Source organism: Eleutherodactylus coqui, chromosome 11, assembly GCF_035609145.1.
Source record: "Eleutherodactylus coqui strain aEleCoq1 chromosome 11, aEleCoq1.hap1, whole genome shotgun sequence".
NCBI classification, from domain to species: Eukaryota; Metazoa; Chordata; class Amphibia; order Anura; family Eleutherodactylidae; genus Eleutherodactylus; species Eleutherodactylus coqui.
In genome coordinates, this window is record NC_089847.1 from 21,136,663 (window position 1) to 21,157,379 (window position 20,717).

At 46.9% G+C, this 20,717-nt stretch overlaps 1 protein-coding gene across 1 annotated transcript in view; it reads left to right on the forward strand.

Moving 5' to 3' along the window:
* SNTB2 (syntrophin beta 2) overlaps positions 1–15,793 on the forward strand; it is a 28,399-nt gene extending 12,606 nt beyond the window's left edge. Inside the window, exons 2-7 of the mRNA XM_066584001.1 lie at positions 1,330–1,531; positions 1,646–1,841; positions 3,360–3,502; positions 11,029–11,225; positions 11,759–11,940; positions 15,028–15,793. Of these exons, the coding sequence (XP_066440098.1) occupies positions 1,330–1,531; positions 1,646–1,841; positions 3,360–3,502; positions 11,029–11,225; positions 11,759–11,940; positions 15,028–15,120 (1,013 nt within the window). The 3' untranslated portion in view covers positions 15,121–15,793. The remainder of the gene's footprint in view (positions 1–1,329; positions 1,532–1,645; positions 1,842–3,359; positions 3,503–11,028; positions 11,226–11,758; positions 11,941–15,027) is intronic.
* The last annotated feature ends 4,924 nt before the right edge of the window (positions 15,794–20,717 follow it).

The window sequence follows — 20,717 nt, forward strand, 5'->3', positions numbered from 1 at the left end:
AATCAACACCAAAATCCTTGTCAGTCTGCACTGTTCATGTGGAATTTGATTCAGATGCGCAGCGGAATTCACCCCTCTAATTGAAAGGACGATATGTGCTACAGATCCACACCAAACAGTGTGGATTTTGTACCGATTTTTGGTGCGGAACTACACCAAAATCCTCAGTACAACATAAATTGCACATTTTGGTGCGAATCCAAGAGGGCGTGTTCATACGGCGGAATTCCACCTAAAAAAAAAAAGTCAAAATCCATGTATTTCTGGGACGGTTTTGGGGGCGACTCTGCATCCATTGACAAGACAAAATTGCCTTGCACTCACTCGCAACGGAATTTGCATCTGTGTTTTTTCATTTTACTTTTCCATTTCAACCACTGGAACAACATACGTTTTTTATTTACTTTTTCTTGTGCGTGCGTGTAATGCGGTGCAAATCTTTCGTTTTTAAAGCGGAATCTCATCTCAAAAGCATTTAAATCGCAGGGCGAACGAGTGCAAGGTTCGATTTTTCTCATCTCTAGATCACACTCACCCGGAGAAATACAGCCTTACGTGAAGAGGGCTGAGATGCAATACCACGCATGACCTGTGGTCCTTTCTGGTGCTGTTTCTCGAAGACAGTAGCCGTGTTTTCCAACCTCTTTAAATCTACCGTATATACTTGAATCTAATTCGAGTTTTTCAGCACAAAAAAAGTGCTGAAAAAGCCCCCCCTCAGCTTATACTCGAGTGAGGTTAAAAAAAAAAACCCTCAATACTCACCTATCAGCCGGCGCCTGTGTCCCCGGTGGTGCAGCCAGCTGCTGCAGTCTTCTCCCTGGCTTGCTTTGAAATCCCCGCCGTCAGCGCTGTGATTGGATCGAGCGCCGGCCAATCACAGCCGGTGCTCGATAAACCAATCACAGCCATTCAGAATCACATCACTGAATGGCTGTGATTGGTTTATCGAGCACCGGCTGTGATTGGCCGGCGCTCGATCCAATCACAGCGCTGACGGCGGGGATTTCAAAAGCAAGCCGGGGAGAAGACTGCAGCAGCTGGCTGGCTGCACCGTCGGGGAGAGCATCGACCGGGGACACAGATGCTGTCTGATAGGTGAGTATTGCTTTTTTTTTTTTTTTTTTTTTTACCTACGGTACTATATACTCGAGTATAGCTAGGCTTATACTTGAGTCAATACGTTTTACCAATTTTTGGGGGGTAAAACCTATTGACTCGGGTTGGATAATACTCGAGTATATACGGTATTTGTTACTGTATCCTAATATTGCTCCCATAATACTGCTGAATGTGATCTATATCATCTTCCATCTTCTTCCCTAACAGTGCGGTTCCTGCAGGACGTGTCCCCCTATATTCGGAAGGCGTCCCTGGTGGGTGATCTTCCCTGGGACGGTTGCGACGACCTCAGTCCAGCACGCAGTGATTCATCCGGTTCCCCCAAACATGGCTCCAGGGACTGCAAGGTCATTCCCTTAAAAATGTGTTATGCTGCAAGAAATCTGAGCATGTACGACCCCGAGGGACGGTCAGTGACAATGTGTGCGTGACTCCCATGTTCCTGTTTGTCTCTGGACGAGGTACATGCGGCAGTGTGCCTCACACCTCTTCTCCATGCCTCTTATGTCTACATCTCTTACAGACTGGTAGAACTGCGCTCGCCAGATGGATGCCACTCCCTGGTGCTCCGCTGCAGAGACTCCGCCGCCGCTCTGTCTTGGTCACAGGCTCTGCACAATAACATTACCGCTCTGCTGCCACAGGTCTTGGCGGAGACCCAGTGCATGCTCGGAGCTGCCACGGACGACCTCCGATATTTAGGCTGGGTGGCCGAACAGGTGCATATACAGTTTTCTATCTACTAACTCTGGGCATGGATTTAAAGGGATTTTCCATTTTTATGTATGTATGCTTAAGGTCCAATGTCGGACGGATCTGATTTGGGGAATCCGCGTGGGTCATGGGCATCCGCGCATGAATTAAAGCATGCAGATTTGTTTGCGGACCTTTTGGCCGCACGGACAGCTTCCATTGAAGTCCATAGAAGCTGTTCAATCTGCGGCCTGTCCGCAATTAAAAATTGTGATCGGGCAAAAGATTCCATGGTAAGCAAGGAAAAAATTCTACGTGCATGTGTGGCGGCGCACAGACCGGCGCATCCGCACACATCCGCAGTGAAGAAAATAGAAAACCGGATGGGTAAACAGGGTCCTTGGCCGTGGGCAGGGTCGGATTACACTGTAAGCTCCCGCATGTAGAATCGGAACTGCCCATGAATCTGAGGCTAGAGCTACAGGGCGCGCATCTGAAGATCGTGGTATACTGCGACATTCCAAACTAATGGAAGTGAATGCAATCGTGTTGCGGCTGCCAACCTACCGTGACCCTACCCAAGTCGCTGGATTTCTTCTGATGGTCAGGTCGCAATCACATCAACTTGCGAGCTGCAGCGTGACCACATTCACTTCCATTGGTTTGCGATGCCGCAGGACTCGTGTCGCAGTCAAGGTTGCTGCTAACCTTAGCTTTAATCGTTGCTTATTGACAGACGTTTAACTACTTCCGCCTCTGTGACGTATATGTACGTCACAGAGGTGCAGCGTTGGTATGCAGCAAGCTTGGGTGCCGAGCCCACTGCATACCCAGCGAGTGCTGGCTGTTTCTGACACCCACCATGATTGGAGCTAACTTTGATCGTGGCTGCTTAACAGCTTGCAAACGTGGTCAATCCTGACTGCGGCATGTAAGCGTCAGCCAGAGAGGTGTGTGTGTGTCGTTCCCTCTGACTCACCACTGACCCTCTGTGATGCAATTCTCGGGTACCAGTGGTTGCCATGATAGCTGAGTGAAGACTCGCAGGGCTACAATGTATGTAACTATATTAAACCTTGCCTATGGCAAGGCTTAATATGTCAACAATTGAGAAATACAATATATTGTAGAAGTAATCAAATCCAAGAAGACTAAATAAGTGTAAAAGTTAAGTGAAATATATATATATTTTTTAATAAAAAAAAAATATATAAAAACCCTTTTCCTACTTATCTCACAAAACGATCGAAACAATAAGGAAAGAATAAGCATAATCTGCATCACCACATCCTGCGGCCTCCCTCACACAGACATTTTTGTACAGCGTTTAGTGCTGCCTTTTCAGCACTGTGGGCACTTCTGGATATGCAGCTGATGATCATGTCTCCTAAGGTCCTACGTTGGACATGAGATGTATCCATGAAGACATGGCCGTCTACTCCAGTAGCTTGTCCAGAGGTGACCACAGTGGAGAGACCCTTTTAAGACTGTTGTTTGTGACTAGTGCTGCACCCTGTCCTGACCCTCCTCATTCTCCATCCCAGATCTCTCAGGACGATGGACGGGCGTTATGGCAGGCGACACTTGCCGTTGCTTCTCAGAAGGATTTTCTTCTCTTTGAGGCGATGCCCAGGACACGGGAAGAATGGGCGCACCCAAAGCATAAGCTGCCTCTTATCTCCACCAGGTGAAGGATCGTTTTATAGATATTAAAGGGGGTTTCCATGAGTTTATTATTGATGACCTATCGTCTTCTTGGGTCAGTAATAGTTGATCGGCGGGGATCTGCTGCTTGGGATCCCCGCCGGTCAGCTGATCCTCCAACTTGCTGTCAGTGCAGTTGAGCTGGACATCCGCATTGCGGTCACAGCCAGAAGTGTAATAGAAGTCATGGCTCCCATAGATTTCTATGGAAATGAAGCTATTACACTTCCGGCCTTGACTACTGATGATGGCGACATCCGTCCTTCTGCATTGACAGCACGCCAGGGAATCAGCTGATCGGCAGGGATCCAAGCGGTGGACCCCCGCCGATGGACTGTTGATGGGTCATAAATAGTAAAAGTCACGGACAACCCCGTAAAATCTTCATCCAGATACAAAAAATGATACAAAGCCATTTCTGTGGGTGTGACAACCTCGCCAGAGTTATCTTCACAGACTGGCTCTCCCTGTTATCATGTTCCCAGATCACATGATTGGCCCGAAACTACATCAGTTTGCATAACTTGTTTGTCGAACATATCCTAAAAATTGCAGAATGCTGCAACAAAATCTTTATGGCGTGGCCTTTTTCTGTGTCATGCATTGTACTTTGCATTCACGGTCCTCAATACTGTTAAAATGTGCATTGTGCTCCAGAGCTGTATTCATAATTCTGCTGGTTTGTCATTGGAAAGGCTTAGCAAGCTTGTCAGATAACTGTTATGCGCTGAATGTAAGGGCAGCTTCACCCGTAATGGAATCGCTGCAGAAAATTTCATAGAAATCTGCGCCAGTTGTGCAATTTCTTGTGGATTATGCAAAAATGGGAGAATAATCAGTGCTTTTGAAATTTGCACTTCTAGTTTTGTTGCAGATTTTAACTTTCTCATTAAACTTGAAAATCTACAAAGAATCCGGTTGTCATGTAAAAATTCTCTTCCGCTATTGTAATCTGCAGCATTTTCGCTACTTGTCAATTCAGCCTGAAGAGGACACGTCACAGAATGTGCGCCATCAGAGTAACCAAACCAGCAGGAAATGTGAGGTTTCCGCTCGAGGCCTGCAGAGTTAATATGCAGCGCAAAAAATCTTTTGATTTACATCGGCCCATTCAGTCCTGCATTTTTTCACGCGCGCGTATTACGTGAAAAGACAAGCAGCATGTCCTATTGTGGTGCGTATTACGTGCTATCATCATAGTCTGGTGCGTAAAATATGCAGTAAATACGCTTGTCTGAGTGAGCTTTTATGCAGCTCTGGAGTATAATACAGGATGTAACCCAGGGTCAATACAGGATCAGTAATGTATGTACACAGCGACTGCACCAGCAGAATAGTGAGTGCAGCTCTGGAGTATAATACAGGATGTAACTCAGGATCAGTACAGGATAAGTAATGTATGTACACAGTGACTCCACCAGCAGAATAGTGAGTGCAGCTCTGGAGTATAATACAGGATCTAACTCAGGATCAGTACAGGATAAGTAATGTATGTACACAGTGACTCCACCAGAAGAATAGTGAGTGCAGCTCTGGAGTATAATACAGGATGTAACTCAGGATCAGTACAGGATAAGTAATGTATGTACACGGTGACTCCACCAGCAGAATAGTGAGTACAGCTCTGGAGTATAATACAGGATGTAACTCAGGATCAGTACAGGATAAGTAATGTATGCACACGGTGACTCCACCAGCAGAATAGTGAGTACAGCTCTGGAGGATAATACGGGATGTAACTCAGGATCAGTACAGGATAAGTAATGTATGTACACAGTGACTTCACCAGCAGAATAGTGAGTGCAGCTCTGGGGTATAATACAGGATGTAACTCAGGATCAGTACAGGATAAGTAATGTATGTACACAGTGACTCCACCAGAAGAATAGTGAGTGCAGCTCTGGAGTATAATACAGGATGTAACTCAGGATCAGTACAGGATAGGTAATGTATGTACACAGTGACTCCACCAGGAGAATAGTGAGTACAGCTCTGGAGTATAATACAGGATGTAACTCAGGATCAGTACAGGATAAGTAATGTATGTACACTGTGACTCCATCAGCAGAATAGTGAGTGCAGCTCTGGAGTATAATACAGGATGTAATTGAGAATCTGTACAGGATAAAGGCCTATTTACACAGGACGAGTGTCGAGGAAATTAATGCTGGACACTCGTCCCTGTGTCTCTGCGCTCCTGTGCTCCTGCACAGGAGCTAGCAGAGCTGGCTGGGTCATGGAGCGCCCAGCAGGGGAGGCGGGGTAGTGCAGGAGGTTTTTCTCCTCTCGCTCCCCTGCCTCCCTCCAGTGAGATAACCCTGCGGCCATTCGTTATTGAACGGCTGCTGTTTAAACTGCGTAAGGAGCGATGAGCTTCATTGCGCAGTTTAAACAGCGGTCGCTCAATAGCAAACGGCTGCAATGTTATCTCACTGCAGGGGAGCAGGGGAGCGAGAGGAGAGAAACCTCCTACACTGCCCTGCCCCCCTGCTGGCCGCTCCATGACCCAGCCAGCTCTCCTAGCTCCTGTGCAGGAGCACGAGAGCGCAGAGACACAGGGATGAGTGTCAGGCACTCGTCCTGTGTAAATGGGCCTTAAGTAATGTTTGTACACAGTGACTCCACCAGCAGAATAGCGAGTGCAGCTCTGGAGCATAATACAGGATGTAACTCGGGATCAGTGCAGGATAAGTAATGTATGTACACAGTGACTGCACCAGAAGAATAGTGACTGCAGCTCTGGAGTATAATAAAGGAATAACTACGGATAAGTAATATAATGTATTACCAAAGCAACTCAGTGTTTTATGTAAATTAGTTCTTTATCTAAACTACTGTTTCCCCTGAAAATAAGATACTGTCTTATATTAATTTTTGCCCCAAAGAAGCACAGTGTCTTATTTTCGGGGAGTGTCATACTTACCCAGCCACTGGCGTCTGTGTCCCTCACACTGATCCCCACGCTGCTGCAGTCCTCAGCACTGATAGGATTCTCTTCTCCTGGTAACAGGGCTTTGAATACCCCGCTTCTGGTAAGCCCTGTGATTGGTTCATCGAGCGCCAGCTCTGATTGGCTGGCACTTGATCCAATCACAGCGCTTACCGGAGGCGGGGTATTCAAGGCCCTGTTACCAGGAGAAAAGAATCTTGTCAGCGCTGAGGACTGCAGCCTACAGCAGCGTGGTGACCAGCGCGAGGGACACAGATGCCGGCGGCTAGGTGAGTATAAGCAATAAGGTAAAAAAAAGGAATAATAACCTAGCCGCTGGCATCTGTGTTCCCTGGGGTGGTCCCCACGCTGCTGCAGTTCTCAGCGCTGACAGGATTCTCTTCTAGTTACGGATCTTTGAATACTCCGCCTCCGGTAAGCGCTGTGATAGGATAGAGCGCCAGCCAGTCAGAGCCGGCGATCGATGAACCAATCACAGCCATTCAGTGATGTCATTCACTGGCTGTGAATGATTGAGCGTCGGGTATGATTGGCTGATTTTTTTTTTTTTTTTTTTAAACCTAGTGCATTTAGGACTTATTTTCAGGGGAGGGCTTATATTTCAAGCCCCAGGATAATCGGAAGGTCCCATAGATTGAAAGCATATCCCACTGATATTCATCTAGTGTGTATGGAAGTCTTAGGGGACTTTTGATTGGCTGCTCATGCCAAAAGCGGATAAAGTAGATGCAGCAGCGATGAGATGCAGGATTATATGTTATCTGTATATGATATTTCCTGCTTCGCAGAACAGGAACTGCAGTGTTGTCAAATCTTGTGTAACAAAGGATCCTTTCTTTGTATCCTGTTTATCTAACGGCATCCCGTCTGATCTATGATGAGTGTAGTGATGATACAATCTACGACACATCGGATTATAGGCATGTGATAAGAGCCGGACCAACATGTTCTTGATTATCGGATGGCCATGCAAAAGTGTTGTGTTTTGTATTACAGCTATCCCATCCAACCATCCTGTTTTTCACAGGATAGTCCCACAAAGTGGAGTGGGTGGAGCTTATGTAAATTTGCCTGAAAGTAGGTGTTTCCTGTGGATCGGGCCAGAACTTAAAGGGAATCTCATCTACTTTTAGCTCAATAAGCTAAACCTATGGGCTGAAAGTTGGTGACCCGCTGAGTCCGGGAATGTGTAACACTTATCCCCCCCGTCGTTCCCCTGGTGTTGAATTTTACAATGGGAGGACTGCTTGGCAGCACCACTCAATGCATTCAGCAGCGGCTCTCAGTGCTGACATTGGGGGAGGTAAGTATAACCTTTACATGCCCGGACTCCACGGGTCACCTAGTTTCAGTCTACAGGATTAGCTCAGAGATCTAAAAGTAGGTGACAAAGTCTGTTTCTTCTTCCCAGTTGTGGATACAAACGTTAAGAGTTATATAACAGCTGTAATATCAGGACCCTCAGTGGCTCTAATTTAACGAAGATGCACAAGGGTCTATAGCGATCTAAGTCCAGTTCGGTCAGACGTTGGGGGACCCAGGTATTGCGGGTGTAATGTCCATGCTAAAATGGCAACAGCGTTTTGGCCATCAACCTAAGGGCTCATTCCCACGGGCGTATGGACAGCGGTGGAATACATTACCCTTAGAGAACAATATAGCTGTACGTGCGTAAAGGCCCATTTACACGTAACAATTCATTATAATTATCGCTCAAGATTCGTTTAAACGAATTTAAGTGATAATCGTTCAGCGTGAATGCGAAAAAATCGCTCAGTTGTCGTTCGCGGTTGTTTAAGTGGACTTTTCAGTCAGCTTAAAAATTCAGTTGAAATGCTCTGCACGAGCGATGACGACCTTAGCAGTGATATCGGTGTTCGTGCAGTCATTTAAAAGACTATTCATGTAAAAGGGCCTTAATATGCGGTGTAATACTGCATGCTGTGATCTATTTCACGAAATGTGTATACACTAATGTGAATGGATCAATGAAAATCAATGTTCTTACACCGTGGGCGCAATAGACTGTGACATCACACTTGTGAGAATGAGTCCTAAGGTAAAAGCTTACCAGGGGAACAGCTTCATACAAATTCTGCTGCTGTCAGTTTCGGCTCTATTTACACAGGTCAGAAAAACTGACTTGTCCGCGCTATCTTTATTTTTTTTATGTTTTTATTCGACTTTCACGCTTTTTTTCCCTCTGTTCTACGCTTCCTGGTTCTTTTTTTTTTTTCATGTTGTCCCCATAGTGACATGCATTAAGAATGGATTGGAATTGTATGCGACTCGCATGGCATGTGATTCCGATCCGTTTTTACACGCCCATAGAATATAATGTACGACCAGAGGACATTAAGGTCCTAGGGCCGCATGGAATCTGGGGCAGTGAGGTAGTTAGTAAGGTTAGGCAGGTTTTAATGGTATCTATAGGGTTAATTACAGGAGCTATGGTTGGTGCCAGAATTCTGGCAAAGTTTTCTGAGCCTTGGTGACAAGAGTTGGTCGGACAATGGTTTTCGGTGGGAACAGGTGGAATCTGCCAGCTGAGTGATGCCCTGGAGACGGGACAGGGATTGGCCAGGTGTGTGGAAGAAAGAAAAGGGGGTATTATAAAGGGGTGATGGCTGGACGGGACCTTCAGTCTGAGGAGAAGTCCAAGTTGTCCCGCCCGTTTATGTGGAGTTTGTGAGGCTGTGAGGGGCGTTTTTCAAAAGGGGGATTGCCTGCCTTCGGATGGTGGGCATCAGTGGTCGAGTTTATATTTGATGGTGATAGTCTGGGTTTGTATGACCAAGACTAATCAGTTTGATACAATTTATGGAGTTATTTAATTGTTCAACCCGTTTGGAAATAAATGCTGCGGCTATTAATCCCAAACAGTAGTCTGAGCCGTTAGTTCAGGTTAGGGTTAAGGCCTCATGTCCACGGGGACAGATCCGCAGCGAGTGATCTGCGCCCCATAGGGATGCATTGGACACCCGCAGGTAATTAAATACCTGTGGATGTCATTTTCCCCTTGAGGCGCGGATTGCGTGTGCGGGAAAACACCTGCAGCATGCTCCATTTTAGTGCGGGTCCCCCGCGGGGGCGTCTCCCGCAGGCTTCTATTGAAGCCTATGGAAGCCGCCCGGATTCGCAGCACACCCGCAGCTGAATTCCTGCTCTCCGACGCGGGAGAGCAGGAGTTAAAAATAAATAAATAAAAAATGGAGTGTACAGCGCATACGCCGGCAGCGTGCCGAGCACATCCGCTGGGCCGAAGAAAGAAGATCCGGCCGCGACGTAGGGCAGATCCGCAGCGTCCGGACAGGTAAGTAATGCTTACGTTTTAGCCTCATGTCCGCGGGAAAGGAGGGACCCGCTGCGGGATTCTGCATGAAGAATCCGCTGCGGGCATGATTTTCCCCGCGGACATGAGGCCTAAGATTTTATCCTATACGTAAGATTCCATGGGCGATTTCTTGAAGAAGAATCGCTTTTACAAGACATGTAGTAATTTTTCGAACTCTGGTTATGTTCACACGGCGTTAATGGCAGAGGATTCCCCATTGATTGTGCAACAAATCTGAATTCTATTTCTTTCAATGGGATTCTGGTCAGTAGTCTATAGGATGCGGATTTCAAAATCATATGCAGGCGAAAAATAAGTGGCCTCTCACTACTTGACAGATTCCCTGCCATGTTTGTCCATAATCCACGTCGGGAGTTCCACATGCAGATTCGTCCATTGAACAAAGCTGAATGCGGTTTTTAGACGCGGAAACTGCCCCAAAAATTCTGCATGTGAACATCGCTTCTATCATTGGGTTTCTGTCCAGCTTCTGATCAGGTGGGCTTCAGGTTGTCTTGTAGTTCCTTCTGGACTGTTGGGGTATGTTCACATGGCAGATTCCACTACAGAATTTACCGCATGGAATCCATTTGTAAAACCGCAGCAGAAATCTGCGAGCATACCGCACGCTCGTGTCTCAGTGTTTGCTGCTGACCTGGACAATGATTTAGCATGGCCACTTGGCAAAATCTGCGTGCAGAGGGTGCAGGTCACTTTTTGACCGTGATCAATGCAGAGACTCATTAGAATTCCGCACGCGGCTTTTGCCCATTGATGTGGCTAATTCCAAGTGCGGATTGTTGGCAGAATAGCCGCAGATATCTGCCATGGTAATAAAGAAAACTCTGGCGGAATCTACCATGTGAGCGTGCCATTATATCGTGCAGGTAGTAGCCATGAATATGCTGTAGACCGGACATGAACCTCCCTATGTAGGCTTATTAATGGGAGTGTAAAGAAAAAATGGCAACGCTGCCCGTAGCAAGCATTTGGATTTGCGCTAACACTTATGTCACAGACTAGAAAATGAAAGCCGTAATCTGATTGGTTGTCGTGGAGGAATACTGTCAGAAATGGCGCCACTCTTGTCCATGGCAGTCTATATCCAAGTAAATGGGGTCAATATGAAATCTAGCCAATGGATAAGAGTGGCATCGTCTTCATTTCTTAGTAGTATATTGTACAGTAGTCGTGTGGCATCATTGTTTCACTTTGTCCTTTTCAGATTGGTGCACTCAGGACCTGGGCACAATTCTCACACTCTGGGGACGCATCTAACGTTCGCCACTCGTACGGGGTGCCCTCAGGGGATCGATATGCGTGTCTTTCGGGTGGAGAATCAGCGGGATCTTTCTGCCTGGACGAGAGCGCTGGTGCAGGGGTGTCACGCGTCTGCGGAACTCACCAGAGAGGTCACAATTAGTAAGTAAAATGGAATATAAAATGTGTACAACTCTGCTTGCTGTCAGTGAATTGGAAAACTCTTCTTTACATGCAAAGACTGAAAATGGCAGAGGGCTTGCTCATCTGTACTGCATGTAATGGGAGCAAAATCTCAGTTATAAGAAGTAGAGATCCCAATAGGCCATTAGGACTGGCGTTGTCTTAGGTCGTCACCCTTTATTTAGAGTTCTTCATTCCATGAATATACCAGCGCACATACTTCTGGCTTCACATCGGACTCCCGGCTGAGAAAACTAGGATGCCAGAATCCTGTCATCGCCTTATATATAACCCTAGAAGGATTTCGAAGCGCTTTGTTACTAAACTATCTAATGAGAAAAAAATGTAAGTCCCCTTTAAGACACATGGCGCATAATTAATGCCGTTCTTAACCCTTTGGACTTCTGTATAATCCAACATAACTTTATAATTGGATATAATACACATTCAGTTACTGTCGTTGTCCTATAATACATCCTGATGTGTCTTCATGGATAATGTCTATTTTACAGGCTGCACTCTTCGTGGAGAAGCCGTTTCTGTCGCCATCCATTATGACGCAGGATTCACAGTGTGCCGCGGGGGCCCCTCGGGTCCCGTCATGTACAGATACCCATTCGAAAAGCTCCGCATGTCTGCAGATGATGGGAACAAACATCTATATCTGGACTTTGGTGGTCCCGAAGGAGAACTGGTAAGAGATGTGCCTTTAACCCTTTGAGGACCAAGGGACATATTTGTCCCATAGTTTCAAATTAGGTTGAATTAATTTTGGTCTTGAAAGTGTTAAGCGCAGTTTCTGGTCTTCAGGATAAGTCATCGATAGTTGATCAGTGGGGTCCGCCACTTAGGATTCCCGCCAATCAGCTCCTCTTTTGCACTGCTATCAATATGGACAGCACTGGAAGCAGATAGCGCTGTTCAAATTGCAGTGTCCTGGTTCGGTACTGCAGCAACAGCTGAATTCAATACAATACCAATCTGGGCCACTGCAGTGATGATCGCACTGTCTGCTTCCAGCAATGTCCACACTGACAGTGAGCCCAGGGAGCAGCTGATCGGCAGGGGGCCTGAGTGGCGGACCCCCGCCGATCAACTACTGATGAGGACAGTTCATCAATAGTAAAAGGCTAGACAGCCCCCTTATTGTAACAGTATATTACATAGGAGAGAGGATTGATAAAGCATCTCTACTCATGATGCAATCCAATGAAAAAGAGAAGAGCAGCACTCCCTGGAGTGCTGCTCTTCTCTTTTTCATTGGATTGACATACTTTTGATCCAGGGATCCAGGATCGTGACGAGCGTGCACCACTTATGTGATGATATCCTTCCTTACAAGCTAAGGTGAAGCGTGTGCTGTGACTAATTGACTATTTGTGATTTCTACTCATGATGCAGATACAGCAGAGCTGAATGTGTCATTTAGCTGTTTTTGTTCACTATGATTATTAGCTTGTCGCTATGAATTGGGGTGATAAACTGAAACCTGCTATTTTTGACACACTCAACTCTGCTGCAGTCACATAGCTGCTGACAGCTATTCCTTGCAAGGCCTCCATGGACTTGCATGTTCTGCTCTAACAATACTTGACACTAGCCGTGCTCTGGCTGGCCTCTGACACTCAACTCTGCTACATCTTACTTAAAGGGGTTCTGTCATTAATACTTACCTATTCCTACCCAGGAAGTCTACTTATTGCACCTTCTTTCCAACAATCTTCTCCTGCAGCTTCCACCGGGTCACCTCGCCTTCAGCCGGCCAATTCTTAGTCTTCCGGTGACGAAGCGTCCATTAGCTGCAGTCGTCTTCCTGCAGGTCAATGTACGCTACGTCACTAGTGACGGAGCACAGGGAGCGCGGGGGCTATGTCGAGCTAATGCATGCGCGCAGTCTCGTCGCGAGAGTTTCTATACTAATGCCCCGAGACAGCGTGCATGCACAGTCTTGGCATTAGCCCAACATAGCATCCGCCGCTTCCTGCTAGGCAGTTTACAGTATTTCACTATGATGTAGCCTACACTGACCTGCAAGAAGAAGAATGCATAACAGAAAAAGAAGAATCCGGTCGGCTTGGGGTAAGGTGACCCGGGGACTGCAGGAGCCAGAAGATGATCGGTCAGTAGAAGATGTGGTAAGAAAACTGCCTGGGGAGGAATAGGTAAGTTATAGATTATTTTTTTTGGACAAAACCTCTTTAAGTAACTTGAAGTGGTTGTGCCAGATTAAACCACTTTTGCCCACTAAATTAAAACTGGCTTGGTTGTTAAAGTGACCCTCTGGGCCTGGACAGAGACAAAGATGGCCAAACTGCTTCTCTGACTACCCGATAAACACACACTGCATAGTATTCTTCAGTAGTCTAAGATATCACATGCTGATCTGACTGGCCAGTGCTGATCATATGGGGGTCTCAAGGGCCCATTAGGGTTAAATTGTAACCAATCCCACCACAGCCTTTACCATAAGCTGAAACTCGCAATTGGGTCCCCTTAAAAAGTAACTTTTGCTACTAATATATTTTATTACATAGCAATAAAAGTTACTTCTTGGAGGGGGGGGGGGGGGGGACCCAACTGTGGGTTTCTGCCTATGGCAACGGCTGTGGTGAGATTGAGTGCTGATCATATGGACTGAACTGGTCAACCAAAGCAGGTGTGCTGTCTTATACTAATGATGTATACCAACACACAGCACGCATCGGGCATCCAGAGAATCAGTGCGGCCTTCTTTGTTTGTCCAGGCCGTAAAAAGTCCAGTTCTGTCCTTACCCGAACGTTTGCATATTCTGAGATTACTATGTTCATCTAAAAATTCACAGGCATGTGCACGGTTAACTGGATCCCGCACATACGTGTTGACTTGTCCACATTAGCAAATAGTTTTAGTGCAGTGCGCCTGTGCCGGGCTGTCCAATCAGAAAAGAGTATTATGGGATCGTGTAGTGACACGCCTATAAGTGCAGAAGGTAAACAAACGGGGCATCTGGCAGTAGCATTGGGAATAACCTCACACAAGGTACTGGGTTACATTAGCGACACTGAGGCTGGCTGTCCACGGGCGATAGTTCGTAGCGTGATCCACAGCGATAAATCGCACACAGATCATGCTTAACTATGGAAAGCGCAGCTCGATGTACATGAGTGTGAAAACCATTTTCCACTCGCGTCTAAAAATCACGGCAAGCTGCGATGAACCTATCATAATGATAGGTTAATCGCGGTGACTTTAAATGATCTCCCGCAGCAAAAATCCACTTATGAGAATCCTCCCTGCCCGTGGACAGGCGGCCTTAGGCTCGCTTTACACGAGTGATAAAATCGTGCAATATTTTTTCGCTTTGAGACGGACACATATGAACCCCATTTATTTGAATGGGGTAGTACTCATGAGTGATGGTTTTTTTGCATGGCATCACAATGCAAAGCCATGCAGGAAACGAATTTTGGCATGTTCTGTCTGCATGATCTTGCATTGCAGCCCCCCATTGCTTTCCGGTGGCAGTTGCGCCGGCCCCATTGAAAGGAACTCCACGATCCTTTGCCACGGCTGCGACAGACGCGCCGGAGGATCCCTGCATCCATGGGGATTTGACATGGTGGGGAATGCAATATGTGGACAGGATTCCTGGCCCCACATCACGCTCGCCCGTGTGAAGTTAGCCTAATAGCGCAATATAAAAAAATTGATCTTGGAGCAAAAAAAAAAAACCCTTTAAATAACGTATAAAGTTCAGTATTTTCAGCCGTTCCTCTCTAATCATCTTCTTTCCTCTTCCAGGCTCTGGATCTGCACACGTGTCCGAAGCCCGTTGTTTTCCTGTTGCACACATTCCTTTCTGCTAAGGTCACCCGGATGGGTTTGTTGGCGTGATCCTAGCGCCCTCCACAGGACACAGTTCACACAGGGCTACCCTTATAATCCGTGCCTTCCAGTGACAATCACATGTAAGGAGGGACAACGTACCGTTCCCGCTCATACCACGTGTATTAACCAAGGAGCCATCCTGTCTTATGCCCGCCGCTGACTAGCGACCGCACTCACCAACAGGACCCCTCCTCTTCCCAAAGACGTGAGCGCAGTAGCTACAACCAATCAGAACTCAACAGACATTCACTGTTTGTTTTTGTCTAACGATACCCGCCTTATCCCAGAATTATGGGCGCAGCGCCGCATCCTTATTCACTACAGTGACTGAAGTTTTCCTCTGGGAATATGAAGCCATATTGTTTTTATGACCAAAGTGCCTTTTATGTTTTATTGCTGCCTTAAATTTTTATTACGCACAAATCATATTTATAGAGGATAGAGATATATATACCTATGTATAGATCTACACCGTTACATAACACGTATACCATTCCTAGACGCAGGTTCCTCGCGAGCAGCCGGGAGCCACCATGTTGGGACCCTTTGGCTGCCGCCAGGTCACCGTTTTAGACCAAATGAGCATCAAGTTTAACCAAAGATTATACCAGATGGGGGAGATTTACGTATTGTGGGGAAAATGACTTGCTTCAATGAAAAATATACATCATTTAAAGGATTTCTGTATAGTTTTTTTATTCTTCTGTCACTTCTATCAGTAAAACCTTATGGAAGGACGAAAATTGCGCATATAATCGCGTGTTTACATTTACTGCGTGTATTCAGATCATAGCTGTGTGAAGTTTTAGGTCTGCAGCCCCTGATGCCAAGCAGAGGTCTTGAAGATGGTGCGGTATCGAAATAAAGTATATTGTGATGACTTCTGCAACTTTACTCAAAACTTATAACCCTTTGCAATCCAATTTTGGATTCAGGGTTTCCTAGGGGGCTTTCTCTTTCTGACATTATACAATGGCACCATCTGCTGGCTAGAGCCAGTACTGCGGTAGAGGACATGCTGGAGAGGCCCCCAACAACAGAGTGGCCAGTAATATACAGTAAGAATACCCTGCCTGACGTCTTCCAACATCGAAGCTGTACAGCCTTCAATCAGAATGTCTTCAGGCGTCAGGCAGTGGATTGGAAAGGGTTAAAGGGGCTATGGCAGGTTATAAAGTTATCCCCTACCCACAGGATAAGGGATAACTTTATGATCATTGGAGTGACCGATCGCTGGTACCTCCACCGATCCCGAGAACAGGGGTCTGGTCAGTTCCAGAGTAAATGGAGCAGAGGTTGAATAGGTCACTTCAATGACAACGCCGGAGATGCTAAGGAGCTTGAATTCTATGATCTCCAGCACTGTCGTTGAAGTGAATGGAGCTGCGGGACGACTTTATAATCGGTGGAGATCTGACCACTGGTACTCCCACTAATCTTGAGAATTGAGGTCCGGTCAATCATGCTGGGGCGACTCTGCTCCATTCACTTCAATGACAACATCGGAGAATGCCAAAGCACCAGAAATTGGTAATCTCTGGTGCTGTCAATGAAGTGAATGGAGCACTGGTGTGCTTGCGTGACCTGCGCTCCATTCACTTACTGGATCCCTGTTTTTGGGATAGGTGGTGGTCTCAGCAGGCACCCACTGATCAGAACGTTATTCCCTATCCTGTGCATGACTTTATAACTTGGCACAACCCCTTATAAGCTTTATTTACACAGAAAACTAATAAAACTTTTGGAACAATGGAGGGAACTCATCAGACTTTAGTAATGTGATGCTAGCATTGGAGAAGGGAAGCCCTTTGTTCATAGGACTGGTGGAGAACTTAGTAACCAGACACCATTTGATCAGGCGTTTTTTACCAGCCATTGTTCTACAACAGGCCCGTCATTTTGTATGGAGCTGTATTAGGACGGCCGTAGAGGTCCATGAGCCCCTCTTCCCCTTCTGTACCGCTACCTACTTCCGATTCCATGCAGAAATAAACTAGCTGCATGCGCCATCACACTCTGAATGAACAGAGGTATTGGTACTTCTATGGAAGAATATATCTGTATATGCAGGGTCTGATAGAGCCCGAACAATTTGCGTAGAGATTGTATGGCTTTTACTAAGCAGCCGTACAAGCTCTGTGCCCAGGGCTCTGCTGGTACGTGAGCTCTCGATTACGCTAATTCGGGGGCCATCCGCAAGATGGCTGAATCTGCTTTACTGATGCTCAGTTATACAGTGGTCTCATAGTGCCATCTAGTGGCCATTTTGTAGTAAAGCTCTGTAGTGAGTAACCTGAAGTACTGTAATATAGTTCTCTTTTTACATTAGCTTCCCATATGGGACAGCACATTGGGGCATTCTCCAGGTGCATTAGGATACTGGTAATGCATTTGTGTAATAAGCATGAGCTAATTCCAAAATATAATTATATATAGTCCATCATAATAATTATGTATATTAGTGCAAACATATACCGCAGCACACGGGCTCGGGGGTGGATGGGCCGCGGCGCGGCGACGGGCTCGGGGGTGGATGGGCCGCGGCGCGGCGGCAATCTCGGGGGTGGATGGGCCGCGGCGCAGCGGTTAGACAGGAAGCTAGCCAGCACTCAAGAACCAATCAGAGCAATCTATTACTGGAGGTGGGGTTTTCAATCCCCGTTATAAGCAATAGATGCTCTGTCGACGCTGATAAATGCATGGGAAGCCTACAGGAGCGTCTGAGAGCAGCGAGCTGGACCTAGACCGGTGCCTGCTAGGTATTACTTTTTTTTCCTCACGTAGTGTAGCTAGGGCGTTTCGCGCTGCCAAAAACGCTATATCAAGTTGTGCCGCGTTTTTAGCAGCGCTGAAAAGGCTACCCGTTCATCTCAATAAGCGACGCCTGGTGTTTAAAAACGTTGAAACGTCTCAAACTAGACCATGCACCACTTGAAAATAGCGGTGCTGAAAAGCGCTGCATTCGAGTGGCTGTGTGAGCGGCCTCATTGAAAAGAATGGGAGCGTTGTACCACGATTAGCACGGCGCAGAAAGTGCCTTGTGAGAGGGGCCTTAGAGACCGTGCATAAACTATCACTAGTGACTTCCAGTAGTGAAGGGGTGATGTGTTGGGATAGGTGTATAAGTGGATGTCATCAGGGTGGAGATGGTACTAAAAGCCGGATCTGCTGATAGTGGCCGGGAGCAGAGGACCAAAGCCCAAGAGGAGAAGTAGGAGGAAAACTTGGCGAGAGCCGTTATCCATAAGGCCAATGGAGGGGACGTACGGAGGAGGAGCAGTGATCATCGTGTATGGTGGGAGAGCTGCTGGTAGAGGCATACCCCCCCCCCCATTCTCCCAACGGGCAAGAAGAAGAATGTCCTCCTAGCCTCCATTGGGCTGGTATAGGAATCTGTCAGCTCCTATAAACTGAGGTCATGGAGTCGTAGGAGCCCGAGCACCGGCTCTGGGGATGTGACTCCAAAACTAATTTGGAAATGTAAGTTTAAGCCAACAAAGGGTCCGTTGATTGTAAGAGCGCCCCCATGTGGCATGTGGGAACACTATAATGTCCTGCAGAGCAGACTTGCATATACAGCTCTGGATACATGCGGATATTATATATGGCTAAGTGCTGTACAGACTACTTCCATGGCCGGACTGAGACTACATCTTAGCGTCCATCCCACGATGATCCTCGCTCGGCTCACTTGATCTACAGGCGGTGTCCGTAATGCTGCCATCTGCGGCGTTCTATTGGCTGCGGTGGGACCCATTCAGATGTCATGTTTCATCCAATGGTTTGTAGACAAAGGCAGGGAGCGAACCATGATGGCCGTGAACTAGTACTGAGCCGATTGTCTAGGTACACACTAGTGTATTTAGGGGCCATGTAATTCCACGGACAACGCACCGCCCTATAATAGCATATAAGGCCATACGGATATTTATGCGTCTCGCAGCGCACAAATCTTGCAGGAAAGTGGCCTAAGGCTAGTGCGCAGCAAGCGATGGGGTAATTCACAAGGACGTGTTTTTGTTTGTGTTCAGTCTTCATTTCTTACTGACGGAATACGGCCAGCGCATCGGCCCATCGCATTAAATTGGTGCCGTCGGATGTGCATTGTTTTTTATTACGCGGACGGATGCTGCGTGTATTGGTCTCTATTCACTGACACAAATAGCCAATTAAAGTCTATGGATGTGTAAAAAAAAAAGAAAAACTAAACTAAAAAAACCTAATTCTTTCTTTTTGCGCGCTCTGTTTTCATTGGATTGCGACAAAACTGACATCACTTGCCCCGTCCTGCATTCCTTTTTGCGTGTGTGGAAAAAAGATGACATATAGATGCAACACGAGTGCAATGCGAAGGTTTGCGTTAAAAACCTTGGGAAACGCTTACTGATCCTCCGCCACAGCTGCAAACCGCGCCGGAGGGTCACAACTGTACGGAAGTGATAGGAAGCGGTATTGACACAAAAACGCCTCACATCCTTGTTACATCGCACGTTCCTGAACGCGATATCAGGCCGAGTTTTGCTTGGCCATGTGAAACTAGTTGTAATCTGGACTCTACTTCCTGCCTCATTAGAGTTTCTGCACAGTCCATCCCCTATACTTTACACTGCAGCTCTGCTTGCTCACATTGGTTGCTGTGTATAACCACAAGCCCCCCACTACCGATTCATCATATGTTCTACCACTGAAATAAAGACTTTGTGCACATCGCTGACTTCAGTCGGCACAATGCTGTACAGAACAGGACTAGGTTACGCCTCGTATTGCCATTAAGGCCTCATTCACACTATTGTATTGGGTATAATATGGGTATTTAGGCGCCCGTGTTATGGATGAGTTTCCTGGTCCAATTGTGGGTCTACTAACCCCACCTAACTGCATTATAGGGGTTTATAGTCCACTTGGGACACTCATCCATAATACGGTCATGTGAGCGCAGCCTATGGCCGCTGTCAGACTAACTCCGAATATGGCCTGTGCTTTGCGGACCGTTAGAAGAGTAGGTCTTCAGATTTGGTAATAAGGTTACCGGGATCCGCGTTCTCTCATGTGTCTGAATTAATAAGCGATGATCATCGGAGAAAGAACAAGAGACGTCATCTGCGTGGAGTCACCGCTGCGCTATTTCTAACGAGCCCATTGAGCTTTTATTTATCGTGTCCGGTCGGGCTGAGCGACATCCAGAGTTACACCTTACTGAAGGAAAAAGAGACAAAAGTCGAACGCCAATTATGTGACGAGCGGCTTCCATCACTGTCACTGATAAGAGTCAAAGAATGCGGATACAATGACTAAATATGGTCTCACGGGAGCGTCCAACCCCCCTCCCCTCCCCCGCTACCAAGGATTCCTCAGGCAGGTCTGCTTTAAAGAGGCTACATTCACACAGGCGCGTTCCTTGACCCGATGTTGCGCTTGTCACCGTGCGGTTTACCCGAGGATGCCAGGCGGTTTTCATACAAAGACGCCTCGCATCGCTCTTGTGAAATCCTGATGCTCTCAGCGATCGCAGATCGTAATGTGGAACATCGCACTCGCACATCACACGGCCTGCGATGTCTTTAAGGTCCCATTCAAAACAACGGGCGAGGCGTTCTGAGGAA